Below are 17077 nucleotides of genomic sequence, written 5' to 3' on the forward strand. Positions count from 1 at the left end.
CGCAGGTGCCTGGTGATCGTTTCTCCGGACCTTTGAAATCGGCATTGCATTTCACGGCTTGTTGCATGGTGCCCAGCAAAATAGAGCAGCATGGCGACTTGTTCTTGGTTTGACACGTTCACCGTTCGCCGAAGTCCACCGTGTCGAACTGTTGCAGACCACAAGCTTGTCGAACGTTGTTCGTGGCATTCGAAACGTTTCCATGCAATTGTTGGGGTTCCCGGAGAGGACTTCATCAACCCACAGTGTGCCCTTGAGAATGGACATGCGCTTCGGCGACTTGTTGATGTAGGCGAAGATGTGGTATGCCAAAGCCTTGATACGCGCATCTCGTTGCATGCGACGGCGGTGTAACCACACTGCGAGGACGCGCACGAGTGTCGAGGGATCCATCAGTTCCAGAGAAAGGGTTGTGACAGTACGTCAAAATATACGACTTCGAGTCGTATATTGAATTATCTCGTTTTCGGGCCATTATCGCGTATTCTTTCGTAATATTAATTCCTCAGTATTGACCATCCAGACAGGAAAATCCTACGTATTGTCAAATACGCAATAATTTTGCAAAATATTGCAATAAAACATGATATTCCACTCCATCCCAGACGGGCCCTTAGAATAAACACAACAATATTATTAAAATAATATTGTTGTGTTTATTCTAAACTGGAGAATGAATCGACACAACCAAGAGTCGGCAGAAGGATTTAGCCAATCAGATTGCAGGAAACCATTAGTGTAATACCAAGCACCACATGGTTGGCACCTTTTTACATACAAAATTCAGTACAACGAATCGATCGATAGATGTGGTCAAAAGTCCCAAATTTTGGGTAAAAGGACAATACTAACAGTAAAGGCGTAGTAAGTTACTACTACTAGTAGTAGTAGGTAGTACTAGGGCTACTATATAATTGCATTCAATTATCTTGATTAATGTAATCGAATTCAATATATACTATACGTATGCCGATCGATTACTAACTTCCTACTACTGCAGTAATAACGTTAGTATTTTTGTTTCAAAACGTTATTACTGTAATAGAGCACTTCTGCCGCAAGTTGTTTCGATGCTGGTTTTCTAAAGGGCTGTATCGTTCAGCAAGGGAGTACATGTATATACGCAGTACAGTTGTTAGCCAAATAAAACTAGCGGTGATATGTATTGAAGTCGCAGCTAATAGTCTTCAAGCTGGACATCATGCTTTTGCAAGATCGCTTCAATCGAGAGGTCGACAAGGGCGACAGTCTTCTTCATGTCTTCGCCCTTCGTGTCGACTTCGATGGACGTGTCCAATTCAGCGCGGCGGCACACTTGTGACAGCATACGCCGACGGCACTTCCATCCTGCATTGGAGCTGTGCCACGGGCCACTGAAGGATGCTGCGTAGAACCAGGCCCCAGTCGACCATCCCAACGTCTCCACATGTCCTTCAGGCACGATCGTAGCCACGTCCTTGATAGTGCTTCCCACATTCGGACCTAACACCATCAACTCTAGCTGATCCAAGTTTCAGGGGACGAGCATGTGTACGGTATGTACCTGCGCGGTATGCGGGGCGGTTGTCCGCGGCGCGCAAATGTTCTGTGCTCCATCCCTTGAGAGGGACAAAGCGCTCGTGTTCCCAGCAGTCGCGAGTGACGGCGTGTGCCACGTCATGGCGGTTCCACACCTCCACCGCAACGTACAGTTCCAAGGCGAACCGTGCCTAGCATGATCATGTTAGCGCCCAACGCAAGTAAGTCTGAATTCGGTCCACCAACCCGTTCCAGCTTGAGCCGTCTTAAGCAGACGCCAGCAAATCGATGGGACTCGAATTCGGACAGCGGTAACGCGGCGCTTCCGAGTAGCGAGGCCTGGCCGAGGCAGTTTTCTTCATGGATGGCAAACTCGAGCACGCGGCTGTACATTTCAGCCTCCGTTACTTCAAACGAATACACTTGATGCTCCCACATGACCTCTGACGACTTTGGCGCGCGTCGGGGCGTCGACTTCGACGGGTGCTTGGAGCCGACGCCGCGAAGTTTGGTCTCGACAGACAACCCGCGCATGGGCAAGAGGCATCCCCGCAACTGCACCTGCTTTGCGCACTGCACTTCCACACGAAGGATTCGGGGGATGTGGCTGTGTACTTTTTGATCCCGCTTCACTGCTGGTTCCGTGCGCTGATAGTAGGCCGCCGCCGTCATCACAAATGTGTCAGGTTGGTGCAATCGAATAGTGCCAGCTTGTCACACTTTCCACATGTCGTTATCCGGAATTCCGGATGACCCGTGTCAAGATTTTGTAAAGCGTATCCAAACACACCAAAATGTTTTGTGGTTTTACTTACAAATAGACAGTGTAATTTAAACATTCGAAAAAAGTACTATCTGGTACACCTTGTGCAACCACCATCCTGCGGAGCTCATCATCCCATGCAACTCGACGACTGGGACCCAACTTCGTGTGCCTTTGACGAGTTGGCACTTGAGACCTCAATGCCAGTAGCTTCTAGCGATAGCAATCTTCGGTTCGTGCGTATCCAGCTGCATCAAGTGGTGGACGTCGATCAGATCATTGCGTCGACTTGTCTGGGCGAGTTTCGTCGGTCCACCGTGTACGCGGAGCTGCGGTTGCATGGCCAAGGTGTGTCGTACACTCCATCATTCCGAACAACGCCCATTGCCGCGCACGGCGGTCGTTGGGAGAACGAGATCATGGACCTCCGCCTAACCGAACAGGACATGTACACTCGTGTGCTGGGCATTTCGTTGTACGCTGTAGACCTCCTCGGTCTCTCGGTGTGCCTCGGTGATGCCAAAGTGCCGCTAACTCCATTTGAGTTGCTCAAGCACCAGATCACCATCTCGGACGACATCCACCTCACGGAAGACTGGCATGATGCGTCCTACGAAGAAGTCACGACCTGCCGCGTGCAAGTGTCGGTGGCAGTGTGGACGTGCGATGATGTCAACCACAGTACCACGCTTGAAGTGTGGGAACACGAGCGCTTTGCCCGTACTTCGTGGTCCAGCAGCCATCTCCTCGCCACCGATCGACATGTGTACGCATGCGGATCCGTCACCAGCGACAAGTGGAGTGACGTCGAGCCCGAGGTGCCGCGGGAGTACGTCGAAGTGCTCGGGTGGGCCGCTGACAAGAGCCAAGGTGACGAAAGTGGCTGGTTCTACGCATCTTCTTTCGCTGGTCCGTGGCACAACGAGGCTGGTCATGCGTTTCCCTGTCGGCGGCGCCGCCTGGTCAAACTGGCGCTCTTAGCGTCAGTGCAAACTCAAAAGCAAGTGCAATTTGAGTTGTTGCAGCACGACCATACTCAACTCGTGCGCGAGTTTCAAGACGTCCAGTTGTTGGTCCAGGTATATATATTATTTATTTATTTATTTATTTATATATATATATATATATATTCACGCCTTATGACTTTAACCAAGTACTGTACACTTGTATAATATAGGCCAAAGCCAGGGAGCTACAGTTGCAAGAGCTAGCGCATGCCAACGAACTTGGCCATGTTCGAAGTGCCCACAAGAAAGCCATGCAAGAAGCTCAAGACAACTTTGAGACTCAATTAGCCATTGCCAAAGCAGTGCAACAGGACCTGCACGTTAAAGTGGCCGCATTGCAGACTCAATTGAGACAAGCTAAGGTGGAGGCACCTCCGCTTGCCACGTAAGATGCCTTGTACGATCGATAGAACTTGGTCACTGTATATTGTCGTTTTACCCAACATTTGGACTACTGTGCTGATTCGCCAAATCTATGGATCGATGTTGATTTGGTCGAAGAGTGGATTTGATTGGCTAAATGATTCGTGATCTTGGTTTTGATTGGTCGATTGATTGTCTGCCGATGTATTTGGTTCTTCAGCTCATTCGATTGAGCACCCCACTCCAATGTCGAATCGACTTGACAAGATATATCTGTCTTGCAGGGTGACCCAGCCTTCTAAGCCGGCCTCGACGACATGCCTCGTTCGCATACAACTGCACCGCGCGGCCAATCTGGTGGCGGCGGACTCTGTCTTCATGGGCGGGAAGAGCGACCCTTACGTACTGTTTTCCATCGGGAATGTCCAGCAAAAGTCGTCCATGCATCGGAGCACACTGGACCCGGTGTGGCACAACGAGATCTTCGACTTTGACTTAACCCGACGCACCCCGGCGGTGCTGCTCGTGCACGTGTTTGATTTCGATCAGTTTAGTGCCGACGAACTCATCGGTTCTGTGTCGATTCCGCTGCACGAGGTGGAAGAAACCAACGATCCGGACGAGGCCCGCACGTTTGGCTTGACAATCCCCCCCAAGTTTGCGAACAAAAAACCGAGCACGGTGACATTGCAGTTTGAATTTGGCAGTTGGATCGACGACGACGATGACGACACCAACCACGAGACCGACGGAGCCAAATCACACGACGGACCGGTGCAGCTTGTGATGTGGGAGAACGAGCGACACCATCGAGGACACTGGGGCGCGGCCAACCTCAAAGCCACCGACCGACAAGCGTGGAGCGTCGGCGCGACGTCCGCAGCGGCGAGGGAAGCCATCGCCCCCAAGATTCCGCTCGGGATGGAGTCGCATCTGGGCTGGGCGGTGGATCGCCGCCACGGCGACCCCAACGGATGGTTCTACGCTGCCTCGTTTGACGGGCCGTGGATGAATGGTCCGCATGCGTCCGCGGTCGTGCGGCGACGGAAGTGGACCCAGCGATGCACGCGACGACGACAGAAGAGCCGACAAGTCTTGTCAAGTCCAGACGACCCGCCCCTGCATGCCACGGCGGCGTAAAAGTTGGCGTCATGCGCATCATGTTGTGGACTCCCGATTGAGAATGTGTTAGCCAATCAGAGTGCACTAATGAGAAATTGCAACCAATCATCGAGTACTGTAGTTTAATTTGGCCCAACAGGTTGACCCAGTTAAATACTAGTACTAGTATTCATTTTTGAAAGTTACAATTTTTGCATTATTGACAGTGACTAAAAGCTTAACTCCCAAAATGCTTAAACCTGACTCAGTGTACTTCGAATCTGCCATTTCATCGGAAATGATTGGTTGAATAACTTCGAACTTCGATGTAAATCTCAAATTCAAATCTTATTGGCTATAATATTCTGTGCTTCCATAAAACTTTACTTATGTTAGTGTACATTGTACTGTAGACCGTGAATTACTGAGGGAATAATGTGATAACGTCACTGGTTGGTTGGGACGCTCTGTCAACCAGTACACGTGTGTGTGGGCCATGAATAAAATGACCTGAGCGTTGCAAGTCACATATACTTCGTAGTCCTATAAATCAAGTACGTTCGTAGGATGGAGAGATGGATGGATGGATACACGACGAATACATCTACGCCGACACGGTCTAAGTGTCGTGAGAGTCTTGGTTGCTGTCATCTTGGACGACGATGGCGGTGCATCGCTGCATCCACATTCGTCGGCGCACTTCGCTGGATCCGTTGGGGTTGTTAACCCACGGCCCGTCAAACGACTTGGCGTAGTACCAGCCTTCGTCGCCGCCATGATCCAAGTCGAGCGACCACCCAAGCTTGGTCTCCATGCCCCTGGGGATCTTGGGCTGCATGGCCGCGCGATCCACACCCGAGCGAGCGCCGACGCTCCAAGCTTTGCGCTCTCCCGCCACGAGGTTGGACTTCTCCCACTTGCCCTTGGCGAGGCGTTCGTTCTCCCATAGCAGTTGCTCCTTGGACGCTTTCTCCATTTCTTCCGTGAGCAGTTCAAACTTGAGGGAAATCTTGCTCGAGCGGCCTTGCGCTTGGAACTGAGGCGGGATGTCCAGATCCAGCTCCTCTTCTTGTCCGGATGGAAGGTGTTGTTCGAATCGCATGAGCGGCAGCTTGACGCTTCCGATGAGCTCGTCGTCGCCGAGCTTGTCGGCATCGTACACGAGGATTTCAATTGATTTCGTGTACATGGCCCCTTCCGTGAGTGTAAACTCGTGCACTTCGTCGTTCCAGACGGGGTTGAGGTTGCCCCACACTTTGGTGCTGCGGAACTTGACGTCGCCCACTTTAAACACAATGTACGGGTCGCTCTTTCCCCCCGTAAACACCGAGTCCGCCACCACCAAGTCCACGCACTTGGTCGCTTGCACACGGAACAGCCGCGACTCGGTACTGTACGGCTTGAGCTTCATCAGCTCCTCTTCCTCGGCCAGCGTGCGCAGACGGGCGGCTTCGACCGCCGCAGCTTCCGCGTCCAGTTCTTCCTTGGCAAGGCGTTCCAATTCCGCCTGTCGGAGCGAGTCCGCTTCGCCTTGAACCCCGCGCAGGGCCGTCAACTGGGCAGTCAAGGCGGCGATTTCGACCAGTAGCGCCGCTTCACGGGCTTTGGCCTCGTCCGCCTTGCCTTCCAACGCCACGACTTTAGCCTCGGCCGCCGTTTGTGCGGCAGTGAGCGACGACACTTGCGCCACGAGCGCCGCCTTGTCGTCTGACGCGACCGTCACTTGCTGCTGCAACGAGCCCACGGTAGCAACCGTCACGGCGTTCGAAGCTTCCAATGCAGTCAATTTCGTCTGCAAAGCGGCCACTTCGGCACTGCTGTCACGTTGAAGGGACAACAAGCTCTCTTCGTGGGCAGCCTTGTCACCCAACTGGGCTGCCAACAGCGTCGCCACTTGGTCCTTCAATGCGTCGCGTTCACCTTCGAGGACCGTCTTTGCTTGGGTCTGAGCAGCCGATGCAGCGGCAGCTTCTGCGACCAACGACGCGTTCTCGGTGGACTGGGACGCCACACGTTGTTCCAAGGTTTCGACGGTCGCTAGAGTCGCGTGGTGGGCAGCTTCCAAACTCGCCACCTTCGTTTCCAGCGCGACCACGTTGGCGCTGTAGTCACCTTCGAGTGTTGACACCTTGGCATCATGCGCGGCTTGGTCGGCCAGACGCGTCGCCTGGAGGGTCGTGACCTGCTCCTTCAATTCGTTGCGTTCGCCTTCGATGCCTTGCACGGTTTGACTGTGGGAGGCAGTGAGTGCCGACACTTGTGCAGCCAACGCAGCCTTCTCTGCCACTTCAGCGGCGACTTGCTCTTCCAACGTTCCAATCGTAGCGATCGTCGCGCCGTGGGTGGCTTCCAGTGCAGATAACTTGGTTTGCAAAGCAACAACCTGGGCACTGCTATCCCCTTGCAGAGCCAAAAGCGTGGCTTCGTGGGCTGCCTTGTCCGCCAACTGAGCGGCCACAGCGGTAGCCACTTGTTGCTTCAAAGCGTCGCGTTCGCGTTCGACTTGTTCTTTGGCTTGGGTGTGCGTGGCCATCGCAGTCGAGTGAGCAAGTGTGGCTTCTGACGACGACAACTGAAGAGCCGCGAGATCGGCAGTCAATTGAGCCACTTGGGCCCTGGAAGTAGCCGTGTCAGCTTCGGCCGTGGCCAACGCCGTCACAGACGCTGCTTGGGCCGATGACAGGTCGGCCAACTTGACGTCCATGGCGCCCAACTTTGCCGTCAGCGCCTGGACATCCGCTTCATGAGAGGCCTTTTCCGCCGCCAATTCAACTTGAGCGTGGGCCGTCGTGGTCGTGATCTCAGCTTGGGCGGCCGCAAGGGACGCCGACAGCGCCGACACTTCTGACGTGAGGAGGTTGATCTCAGCCTTTTTGGACTCAATGTCAGACTGGGCAGCGGCCAATTCAGACTGAGCTGCAGCTTGGGCAGCAGTGACCGTGGCCACCTGCGCGTGGACATCGTCGAGTTGCTTCGTTACCACCGCGAGAGCAGCCTCGTGGCCAGCTTGGTCAGCGGCACGGGCGGCCACGAGCGCCGCCAGCTCTGCCTGCGCCGTATCGCGCTGCGCTTCCACTTCCTTTTTGTTTTGGGCGTGCGATTCGATCGCCGACGCATGCACGAGAGCGGCCGCGGCGGCGGCAGCAGATGCAGCAACCGCTTCGCCTTGGAGTTTGGCCAAATCCGCACGCAACGACGACACTTGCGCCGTTTTGGACGACGCGTCGGCTTCCGCCGCGGCCAGTGCCGCCGCAGTCGCGGCTTGGGTCGCACTTAACGCGGCCAACTTGGCGTCGGACGAAGCCACGTGGTCTTGCAGCGCGGCGACGGACGCATCCAACGAGGCCTTTTCGGTGCTGTGGGTCGAGATGAGCGCCGCGAGCTCTACCTTCAATTGATCGCGCTCGTCTTGTACTTGTTTCTTGGTCATTTCAATCTGTTGAGACGTGGACGAATGAGCAGCCGCAGCCGCGGTCGCCGCAGCGGCAGCTGCCGCCACTTGGGTCTTGAGTGCATCCAACTCGATCTGAAGCGCTTCCGCATGCGCCGACTTGTCAGCCAACGCGGTGTCGGACTCGGTCAACTTTGCCGACATCGCGGCGGCAGACGACGTCGATTCTGCCAATTGTATCGACACGACCGCAAGCCGAGCCGTTAAAGACTCGACTTCACCACCCAATGCACTCTTGTCGGTCGTGCTCAATGCCTTCAAAGCAGCCAGTTGTGCCTGCAAATCTTCGCGTTCTGCCAACAATTTCTCCGCCGATGCCGTATGGGCAGCCGTCGCAGCTGTAGCGTCGGCCTCCAAAGCAGCTAGCTTGGCTGTCAACACGTGGATTTGCGCTTCCTTGGCAGCAACGTCGTCTTTCGACGCAGCATACGCGGCGGCGGTGGTCGCTTCCGTCGCCGTCAACGCCGCAAGCTGGGCTTCGACGGCAGACAGGTTTTCGCGATGAGAGGCCAAACTGGCGTCGTGGGCCGAGGTCGCAAGCGCCGCAGCGGCGGTGAGTGCGGCAATCTTGGACGACAAGTTGTTGCGTTCACCTTCAAACACCGACTTGGAGCGAGAATGTTCCTGCGTCGCGGCTTCGTGTGCTGACGCGGCGGCGGCGGCAGCGGCTGCCGCCGCAGCAGAAGCCTCTTCCAATGCAGTCACCTTACCTTGCAACAAGATGATTTCAGCCTTGTAAGAGTCGACGGTGGCAATGGACGCGGCAAGAGACGACTGGGCCGCTGCAAGTTCGGCGGTCACGTCCTTGTGCAAACCTTCCAATACCAGCAGTTCTTCCCGAACCGATGCAACTGCAGCTTCGTGTTGGGCATCCACAGCAGATTTCTCATCAAACAAGCTCGACAAGCGGTTGCGAAGGCGTTCGATGTCGGCTTCGAGGCGTGCCTTTACTTTGGTAGCTTCGGCTGTGGTTTCGACACACAATGCACATTCTTTGCCGTCGACTTGGCCTTCCAGTTGCTTGATGCGATTCTTGTACCATTCCAAGGACGTGGATTCGTGCATTAAGAGAAGCTTGCCTTCCACGGCTGATTGATGGGCGAGGTCAGGGCCGTGGGCAAGCAAGGAGTGGCTGTTGCGGGCGACACGCGTTCGCGGAGTACCCGTAGCTGGACCTCGTTCCGAATAGAAGATTCCGCGAGGAGTTTCCGACCGAGATCCTTCGTTTCCAACGGCAGAACGAATGGAGACAGGCACATGCGGGGTCGACAACGGTTGAGGCGGCAACGACGGGCGACTTCGTCGTTCCGATGCTGATGCCGCCGCCGCCGCCGCGGCCGCCTTCTCTTCTTTCTTCTTGCCCCACTTCCACCTGGCGAAGATACCATCTTGATGATGTACATCTATACTGTCAAGCCCCATAATGGTCACGGCGCGTGCTTCTTTGAGCTACACGTGTGAAAAACGGAAATGTTACTCGCCTTCCAGCAGATCTCCACTTGGTTAGAGCGAGTCGACGAGCTATTTTGCATATCTTTGCGAAGCAGGTCAAATTTATATAGAGGTTTGTATCCCAGAAAGGACGCGCGAAAAGATACGTTTGCAATCAACTAAACATATGAAGTACAAGTGGTGATGGCATATTATTACTGAATATAGCATTTGAGCTAGATCCCTTCCGCCATGATTTGCTGGCGACAGTGTAAGGGTGTTACAGTTACAGCACGGTTACCTTCACAATTACTTCGAAGGACACATTTGAGGCGGCGGTGGATATGGGAAGGAGAATGAAGAACGATGCATGTGCGGATCTCGAAAACGTGAAGTTGATGATGGAGTGGTAAGTGGCTACGGTAAGTACACTGTAAGCGCGTGCCTGTGGTGCATCTGATGTCAGGTGGAAAAGTACCTGTACTACGGTAGTTAGTACAAGGATTGGTTGACATGGTCGGGTCAACACTCTCCACCCGTTGAGTTTCAGACCTCAGTTGCATCGTGATTCGGTCACGATCAAGTTGCTATGCACTGTCAAGCATACCAATGATACAAGGACATGAATGTCGTAGATACAACGCGCACATGCTGAAAAGGGATCCCAAAGCAATGCATGACGATTAAGAATGGGATGCGACAAGAATGGATGCGACAAGTGTATGCATGCTACAGTACTGTACCGTACTGTACATTGGCAGTCAAAATCGCCTCAAAGCAAAAATGGTCAAAATACACTGTTTATTGCCATATCCAGTCCGAGTGTTACTGTACGGTACAAGGCTAGTACTACTAAGCATTAACAGTAAATACGTAGAACAGTGCAACTGACAAGGTCGAACGAGGAACAAAGTCAGCAGCTGTGTCCACGACCATTTGAAATCGCCACGCTTCGCACGGTCAGATTATCTTGCAATGGGTTGAAATTATCGATGCACTCTACTATACTAGTACTCGTATGTACCTTGAGGTCAGTTTCACTGGTATACTGTACAGTACAATACTAGTACTTAGCTATTATAGGCAAACGATCGGGAAGCACTTCGTGGGGGCTGCGGGATGCGGAGTTATCGCGCCCAACCCCTTTATCTGCGATCAGCCGTAGGGCGAGGCCTGGCCGTAGATTTAGGCGCATGCCAATCGCCGATAGCCCGGATAACATTTATCCGGATAGCATATCTTGAAGGATAAATGCGTGAACTTTTCAACCCCTGCAACGTGACACCGCTGACTGTAATTAGTGCGGACCACACTAATTTTCGACCTCGTCACCAGACCAACGGCACATGTACCGCACTAATTATGGACTTGGAGAATTACAGTAGTGCGGACCGCACCAATTTTGAATATTAAGAATTAGTAAGGATTATTTTCTTGAATTTTTGTAACGTTATGGGGATTTGTCATGAAAAGTCACATCACAAACAGCAATTTGAAATGGGGCATCGTGGCATACACCCAAACACCCATTATTGCACGAAATTGGCCCGCACTAATTATACAAGGATATCAACCACAATTTTCGGGAATTCCATCATAATGTTACATGTATTAGGGCCTGTTCCAAGTAGATATTTTTAGCAAAATGAAAAATTGGTTCCAAGTGCTAGGTTCCTACTTTTTTAGGTCTTTTTCTGCGATTTTTTACACAACTTACTATACCAAAAATAGAAAAAGAGGTCATGACGTCTTTTTCTAAATCGTGAAAATAAAAGCGGTAAATCGATTTTGATTGGCTCATGCTATTTCTGAAAACTACTTGGACCGCGCAACAGTAATTCTGAATCCACACTAATTCTCAATCCGTACTAATTACGGTCAACGGTGGAGAGTGTGCCTATGATTGAATCGTCCTACAACCACAGAAGCTATGCTGCTCGGAAGAATGGACGAAACGACATGCTAGACTTGAAGTTTGTATTGTTAACGTTAGATCAAATCAAGGGACCACTTTTGCAGAGGACTCTTACATGAACATGAACGGAGCAAAGGAAAGGACTCGGCTAGCAGCATATATTATACTAGTGTAACGTATATACTAATACGTTACGTAAACGAGGCATTTCCCAAACCTCCGGATAATTGTTATCCGGGTGATTTTGTTCGTCCGTAAATCGGCGAACCGAGCCCTGCCATTGGCTCTCGTATGTGTGGAATTATACTATAATAGTAGTACTAACGTTAGTGGGGTGGGATATCGGCACATGCAAACGCCAAGTCGCGCACGTGGCCCCGCAATACCAAATAACCTGACTCTTACTACTTCATTGGGTGGAATTCCTTGCGTGTGCCACTAACGTTACACAGTACTGTAAATGTATGTATGTACATATCCCGATAACGTTAAGTTTTCGACTAGTACCGGTAACGTTAGCTGAGGCAATATCGCTCTTCACCATATATTTCATGACATTATTATTGTCGTGGCATCCAAATGGAGTTACAAGTACATTCTTGTAAATCCAATGGTGTCATGATTGAATCAATCATGACATATTGTAGTCAATTGGTTCAAATGGTTCAATCAGATTGAACCATTTGAACCAATTGACTACGGCATGTGTGGATGAGGAGGCACTAAAAATCCGGATAAATTACACTGTGATTGGTTGAAAGGTTTCGACTTACGGAAATTGTACCAATGGCTAACGAGCAATTGGTATTAATACTCCCAGCAATTGCGAGGACAGTCAATTCATCATTGAAACTCTGCTGATGCTCCGCCTTGTTCGTCGCAGTGGATGGCGCGTCGGCCCCCGCCACTTCAGCGCCGAGGTCAAGCCGTCCGACTTCAGCGAAGTGCTTCGCAACCTCCGTGCGAGTGAACACTTCGACTTGGTTGTGATTGGCAGTGGCCCGGCGGGTCAAAAGTGCGCGATTGACAGCGCCAAGCATGGAAAGAAAGTCGCGATCATTGACAAGAAGGACATGCATGGTGGTGTATGCGTGCACACGGGCACGATTCCCAGCAAAACGTTCCGGGAGGCCGTGTTGCATCTGACGGCCCATCGACACAAGGGTTTCTACGGCAACGCTTACACGGCGTCGACGACTGGCAAGCGACTCAGCTTGGAGGAAATCTTGGACCGTGTCAAGAAGGTCGAGGATGCAGAGACCGACCTCACACGTAACCAACTGACGCGAAATGGAATCATCCTCATCAATGGCACCGCGCGCTTCTTGCCCACAGAAGACAAGAAGACAATTGCGGTAGCTACCATCCACAACCAACCACTGCACTCATTCCTAACGATATGTACGATGTAGGTCTTGTCGAACGACTCATACACGGAAAAGACGGACGCGCAGCGCCACAATGACGCCAACATCTGCAAACGGTGAGGCCATCTATCGATATGTCCCCTTCATCCCGTCACTTGTCATGGCGGTGCTAGTGTCTTGACAGCGGACAAGGTGCTCATTGCCGTGGGCACGCGTCCGGCGCGCCGCCCTGACCTCGACTACGACGGTCGGTTGATCTTCGACTCGGACCAGCTTCTTTGGGGCGGAGTGGACATCGTTCCCAAGCGTCTCATCGTCGTCGGCGCGGGTGTGATCGGGATGGAGTATGCCTCCATGATCAGCATCATTCCGGGCACCCAAGTCACCGTCATCGACGGTCGCAAGGAGGTACGTTAGTTGGTACATGCGATATCTATGGTGAAAAACCAACATGGATGTGTAGATCCTAGACATGGCGGACAAGGAAGTGTCGGACGCATTGTGCTACTACATGCGAAAGCGCGGGTCCCGCTTCCTCACGGAAGAGTCTATCGTCAAGGTGGAAACCAAAGACAACAGCGAAGTGCTCGTGTATTTGACCAGCGGCAAGGTGATTGTCGGCGACGCCTTGCTGTATACCCAAGGCCGCCAAGTAAGTATCGTTGTTTGTCGCGGGGGTGATGGATAGTAGAATCGAAAGAAGTGTGTTGGCATTGTTTGGCGTGGGGGAGACAAATAGTACAAGTTCCATCGAGTGACAGTTACATGTTGTGTGCAGGGAAATGTCGCCGGTCTCGACTTGGAGGCAGTGGGGCTCGCGGCCAACAAGCGCGGGGTCTTGGACGTGAACAACAACTTCCAGACCGATGTGCCGCACATGTACGTACCTGCTCACCACTCTAACAAGCTAAGGGAACTCATGTGGAATGCGTGACTAGTTATGCGGCGGGGGATTGCATTGGATATCCTGCCCTCGGTAAGCTTCATTCGACTATTATGGCGAGCATCAAGTCATGGTGTGTGTGTGTGCTATGGTGTAGCGTCGACATCGATGGAACAAGGACGATTGGCGTCGGTGCACATGAGAACTTCCGAACCGACAAACAAGCTCCGTCCCGACGCCGAAGCGCATGACCCGGCGCATCCTCGCACTCGCATGCGCTCGGGTGAAGTGTTTCCCTTCGGCATTTACACGGTGCCAGAGATCTCTATGGTTGGCAAGTCGGAACAGCAGTTGTCTCGAGAAAACATTCCTTATGAGGTAGTCCAACGAACATGCATCACCTCCGATGGAAGAGCTATTGTATCCTATGCAATCGATTGTACATGCAGGTTGGCATCGCGAGATACGAAGAGCTCGCGAAGGGGCAAATGATGGGCGGTATGCCGGGGTTCCTCAAGCTGATCTTCTGTCCCACGACCCTCAAATTGCTCGGTGTGCATGCCATCGGCGAAGGGGCGACGGAAATCATCCACATTGGCCAAGTGGTCATGTCGACAGGTACTTTAATCGGTCGTCTCTCACCAACGCCGTCTCTTCAGCATGTCGTCGTCGGGTGTGTAGGCGGGACGATGGAGTACTTTCGCAACGCCGTGTTCAACTACCCCACGCTCGCCGAGGCGTACCGCGTCGCAGGTCTCAACGGCCTCAGTAAGATCGAAGCCCTTCGGAACAGCGAAGTCTAATCCATCGACCAGCCTCATGCTTCTTCATCCCGTGCATGTTCGTTGTGTTTGGTTGCACATGGGAAATTTCGAATCCGTGCGATCTTTGCGTTGAAACGTCAAACTTCAACAACCCCCAGGAGGAACGACACTGTTGACGACCTACGATTACGTTTTTTATGGATATTTGAGCGATGTAACTACGTTTTAAGGGTGTATCGTTGGGCGTCGATACTGCAACTGTCGACTCATAGTCAAAAAGGGCGTACACGGTGACGGAGGGACTTCGTTTTCGAAGTGTGTTGTTTAAAGGTGTATGCGGTCGTTGAATGCTTCCATGGTGGCCAAGCGAGGTCACAAGAGCATGGGGCAAGCAAAGATCCAAGCTGGATCAATTGCAATCGAGTACTAGTAGTAGTAAAAAACGCAGATTGTTTGGTCAAAAGACACGCGACACGTCTTGTCTTCCGTCCTTCGAGACAGTTTTGCGGGACTTCCATGGAAATCAGAGGATCCGGATACAAAACTTCGAACTGCAAGATCGCAGAACGTTTAAACATGCCCCTTCAATACGTTTTTTGTTCAAACGTTGCAACCACTCGTGTCGAACATATGCCACAAATCCATCCACAATCTATTGCCTGGTCGCAGAAAACCCAGGACCCAGGGCATTTGCATGTGCATAAGTATCCCTATACCTTTGCAGTGCTAAGGCATCCACCTTACGCTTCAAACACCCTCGACGTGTGATATGCATGGCCTGCATGAACACGTTAAACAGGTTATATGGATCGTGAGTAATCGGTTGAACCCTGGTTTATCCGGATCATCCACGTGATGTTCTTTACTACCCCTAATCGCCGTGGTGATACTTCGCGATGGAAAGTTCTCCACACAAACCCAATATCGAAGGAAGTTCTCCGATATTCCCGAGATGGACGACAACAACGCGACCAAGCCAAGCGCGGCCGCCGCATCGGGAGGTCCCGTCGGCGGCCACACGTGGACAGAGCACAAGAACCTCGACGGGTTATCGTACTACTACAACAAGAAGACCAAGGAGAGCGTGTGGGAACGGCCACCAGACTTTGCCGAGTCTCCGGCACCGGCAGTCGACGGCGACGGTGCCGCCCACTGGGAAGAACGCCTGGACAAGAAGAGTCTGACGCTCTACTACTACGATCGCGTGAGTAAGTTGAGTCAGTGGACTCGTCCGGCCAGCGTGTCGATCATTAGTTACGCCAGCCGCGATCGGTTGGCGCTTGAAGCGTCCATCAAGGCGTCACCGATGGACGACAAGAAAGCGATCATGCAGACGCCGCCGTGTCTACCGATGACGACTCAGCCAAGTACACCGACACTTCCATCGCTTCAATCTCTCTCGCATACTCCTCGTCCATCGTCTGCAGCTACGACAGTCGCCGTTATTACAAACCCCGAGGAGAGCCCCGACGGCGCGCGAACCGACATCGAAAGCTGCAGTCCCAAGCGAGTGCAACCACAACAGGGAGGTTTGAAGCGTCCCCGAGAACTCGACCACGACGACCACTTGGAATCGTCCACCAACGACACGGACGCGGACCGCCAAGTGCTCGAGAAACCGCGCTTGTACATGAAGAAGCTGTACAACATGCTGGAAAAGTGCGCGCCGTCCATCGCGGGGTGGACCGACAACGGCACGTCATTTGCCGTGTACGACGTGCCGACGTTCGAGCGCAAGGTGATCCCACTGTACTTCAAGCCCATCAAGTTTGAGAGCTTTGCGCGGCAGCTCAACTCGTACGGATTCCGCCGCATGAAGCGCCAGGGGCACATGTACGAGTTCAGCCACCCGCAGTTCATCCGAGGCATGCAGGGCGAGCTCCCGATCATCAAACCCAAGCCCAAGAAGGGCACGGACCAGGAAGAGTTCCTCACGTCTCGGATACACGACCTCACCAACGTCGTCACGGCGCTCCAGGCCGACCTCCACGCGATGAAGGCGCAGATGACCGCCATGGACCGCAACATGCAAGCGGTGCTGGCGTGCATGGCGGCGTCCGACCCCCACAAACCACACCCTGGACATGCGACCAAACCACATGCGTACAACAATGTAGCTCGGTATGGCCAACCACAGCCGACGGCTTCGATGCAGCACCTGCTACCACCGCCGCCACCACCGCCGACGACTCTGCCCTCCAAGAACTCTACCACCACCACCACCACCCCGAGATCCTAGCGACGACTAGTAGTCGTAGGCGTTCACTTAATGTAATATTTTAATATTTTCATCAACCCGCTTGCTTTGTAGTATATACTATTATTAGTAATAGTATATAACGTTATATTATGGATACGAATTTCCAGACCCCGTCGAATCGAATGTATCTCGCCACGAATCATCGACGCTATTGGCTAATCCATTTTTTGAGTGGATTTGATTGGCTCTTGCAGCATATTCAACCAATCAGAACTCCGGCGTGATTTAATATTGCTTCGACAAACCAGGCGAAT

The 17077-nt window shown here is 52.6% G+C and overlaps 5 protein-coding genes across 8 annotated transcripts; 2 read left to right on the forward strand and 3 right to left on the reverse strand.

Annotated features, from left to right (window-relative positions):
• Positions 1 to 1101: 1101 nt before the first annotated feature.
• Positions 1102 to 1755, reverse strand: H257_07447 (hypothetical protein). The gene is made up of 2 exons (XM_009832975.1): positions 1544 to 1755; positions 1102 to 1482 (listed from the first exon to the last, which is right to left on the reverse strand). Exons 1-2 carry the CDS (start codon positions 1658 to 1660, stop codon positions 1255 to 1257), a joined length of 345 nt encoding a protein of 114 aa, XP_009831277.1. The 5' UTR covers positions 1661 to 1755; the 3' UTR covers positions 1102 to 1254.
• Positions 1756 to 2361: 606 nt separating this feature from the next.
• On the forward strand, positions 2362 to 4919 carry H257_07448 (hypothetical protein). Its single transcript, XM_009832976.1, has 3 exons — positions 2362 to 3360; positions 3459 to 3673; positions 3936 to 4919. The coding sequence occupies exons 1-3, from the start codon at positions 2419 to 2421 to the stop codon at positions 4789 to 4791; spliced, it is 2013 nt and encodes a 670-aa protein (XP_009831278.1). The 5' UTR covers positions 2362 to 2418; the 3' UTR covers positions 4792 to 4919.
• Positions 4920 to 5120: 201 nt separating this feature from the next.
• H257_07449 (hypothetical protein) lies at positions 5121 to 9663 on the reverse strand. The gene has a single exon (XM_009832977.1). It carries the CDS (start codon positions 9623 to 9625, stop codon positions 5372 to 5374), a length of 4254 nt encoding a protein of 1417 aa, XP_009831279.1. The 5' UTR covers positions 9626 to 9663; the 3' UTR covers positions 5121 to 5371.
• A 2699-nt stretch (positions 9664 to 12362) lies between these two features.
• H257_07450 (hypothetical protein) lies at positions 12363 to 14810 on the forward strand. 4 transcript variants are annotated; one of them, XM_009832980.1, is made up of 9 exons: positions 12363 to 12904; positions 12962 to 13032; positions 13090 to 13324; positions 13380 to 13568; positions 13695 to 13795; positions 13855 to 13892; positions 13957 to 14177; positions 14249 to 14417; positions 14481 to 14810. In XM_009832980.1, the coding sequence occupies exons 1-9, from the start codon at positions 12410 to 12412 to the stop codon at positions 14600 to 14602; spliced, it is 1641 nt and encodes a 546-aa protein (XP_009831282.1). In that variant the 5' UTR covers positions 12363 to 12409; the 3' UTR covers positions 14603 to 14810. The 4 variants fall into 4 exon arrangements, with proteins under 4 accessions (XP_009831282.1, XP_009831281.1, XP_009831280.1 ...); XM_009832979.1 differs by having other exon boundaries at positions 13957 to 14417; positions 14481 to 14809; XM_009832978.1 differs by having other exon boundaries at positions 14249 to 14809.
• Positions 14811 to 15468: 658 nt separating this feature from the next.
• On the reverse strand, positions 15469 to 16860 carry H257_07451 (hypothetical protein). Its single transcript, XM_009832982.1, has one exon. It carries the CDS (start codon positions 16610 to 16612, stop codon positions 15953 to 15955), a length of 660 nt encoding a protein of 219 aa, XP_009831284.1. The 5' UTR covers positions 16613 to 16860; the 3' UTR covers positions 15469 to 15952.
• Positions 16861 to 17077: the final 217 nt, after the last annotated feature.

The sequence above is a fragment of the Aphanomyces astaci genome (genome assembly GCF_000520075.1).
Source record: "Aphanomyces astaci strain APO3 unplaced genomic scaffold supercont1.15, whole genome shotgun sequence".
NCBI lineage: Eukaryota > Oomycota > Saprolegniomycetes > Saprolegniales > Verrucalvaceae > Aphanomyces > Aphanomyces astaci.

What these genes read in the sequence shown, in the direction of transcription:
- H257_07447 (XM_009832975.1), bottom strand. Translation starts at nt 1,660, where the DNA reads ATGACGTGGCACACGCCGTCACTCGCGACTGCTGGGAACACGAGCGCT. An exon ending in CCGCCCCGCATACCGCGCAG is followed by an intron (nt 1,483 to 1,543) that starts GTACATACCGTA and finishes TGATGGTGTTAG; the next exon opens with GTCCGAATGTGGGAAGCACT.
- H257_07448 (XM_009832976.1), top strand. Translation starts at nt 2,419, where the DNA reads ATGCAACTCGACGACTGGGACCCAACTTCGTGTGCCTTTGACGAGTTG. An exon ending in ACGTCCAGTTGTTGGTCCAG is followed by an intron (nt 3,361 to 3,458) that starts GTATATATATTA and finishes TGTATAATATAG; the next exon opens with GCCAAAGCCAGGGAGCTACA. An exon ending in GAGGCACCTCCGCTTGCCAC is followed by an intron (nt 3,674 to 3,935) that starts GTAAGATGCCTT and finishes TCTGTCTTGCAG; the next exon opens with GGTGACCCAGCCTTCTAAGC.
- H257_07449 (XM_009832977.1), bottom strand. Translation starts at nt 9,625, where the DNA reads ATGGGGCTTGACAGTATAGATGTACATCATCAAGATGGTATCTTCGCC.
- H257_07450 (XM_009832978.1), top strand. Translation starts at nt 12,410, where the DNA reads ATGCTCCGCCTTGTTCGTCGCAGTGGATGGCGCGTCGGCCCCCGCCAC. An exon ending in AAGACAAGAAGACAATTGCG is followed by an intron (nt 12,905 to 12,961) that starts GTAGCTACCATC and finishes TGTACGATGTAG; the next exon opens with GTCTTGTCGAACGACTCATA. An exon ending in TCATCGACGGTCGCAAGGAG is followed by an intron (nt 13,325 to 13,379) that starts GTACGTTAGTTG and finishes ATGGATGTGTAG; the next exon opens with ATCCTAGACATGGCGGACAA.
- H257_07451 (XM_009832982.1), bottom strand. Translation starts at nt 16,612, where the DNA reads ATGCACGCCAGCACCGCTTGCATGTTGCGGTCCATGGCGGTCATCTGC.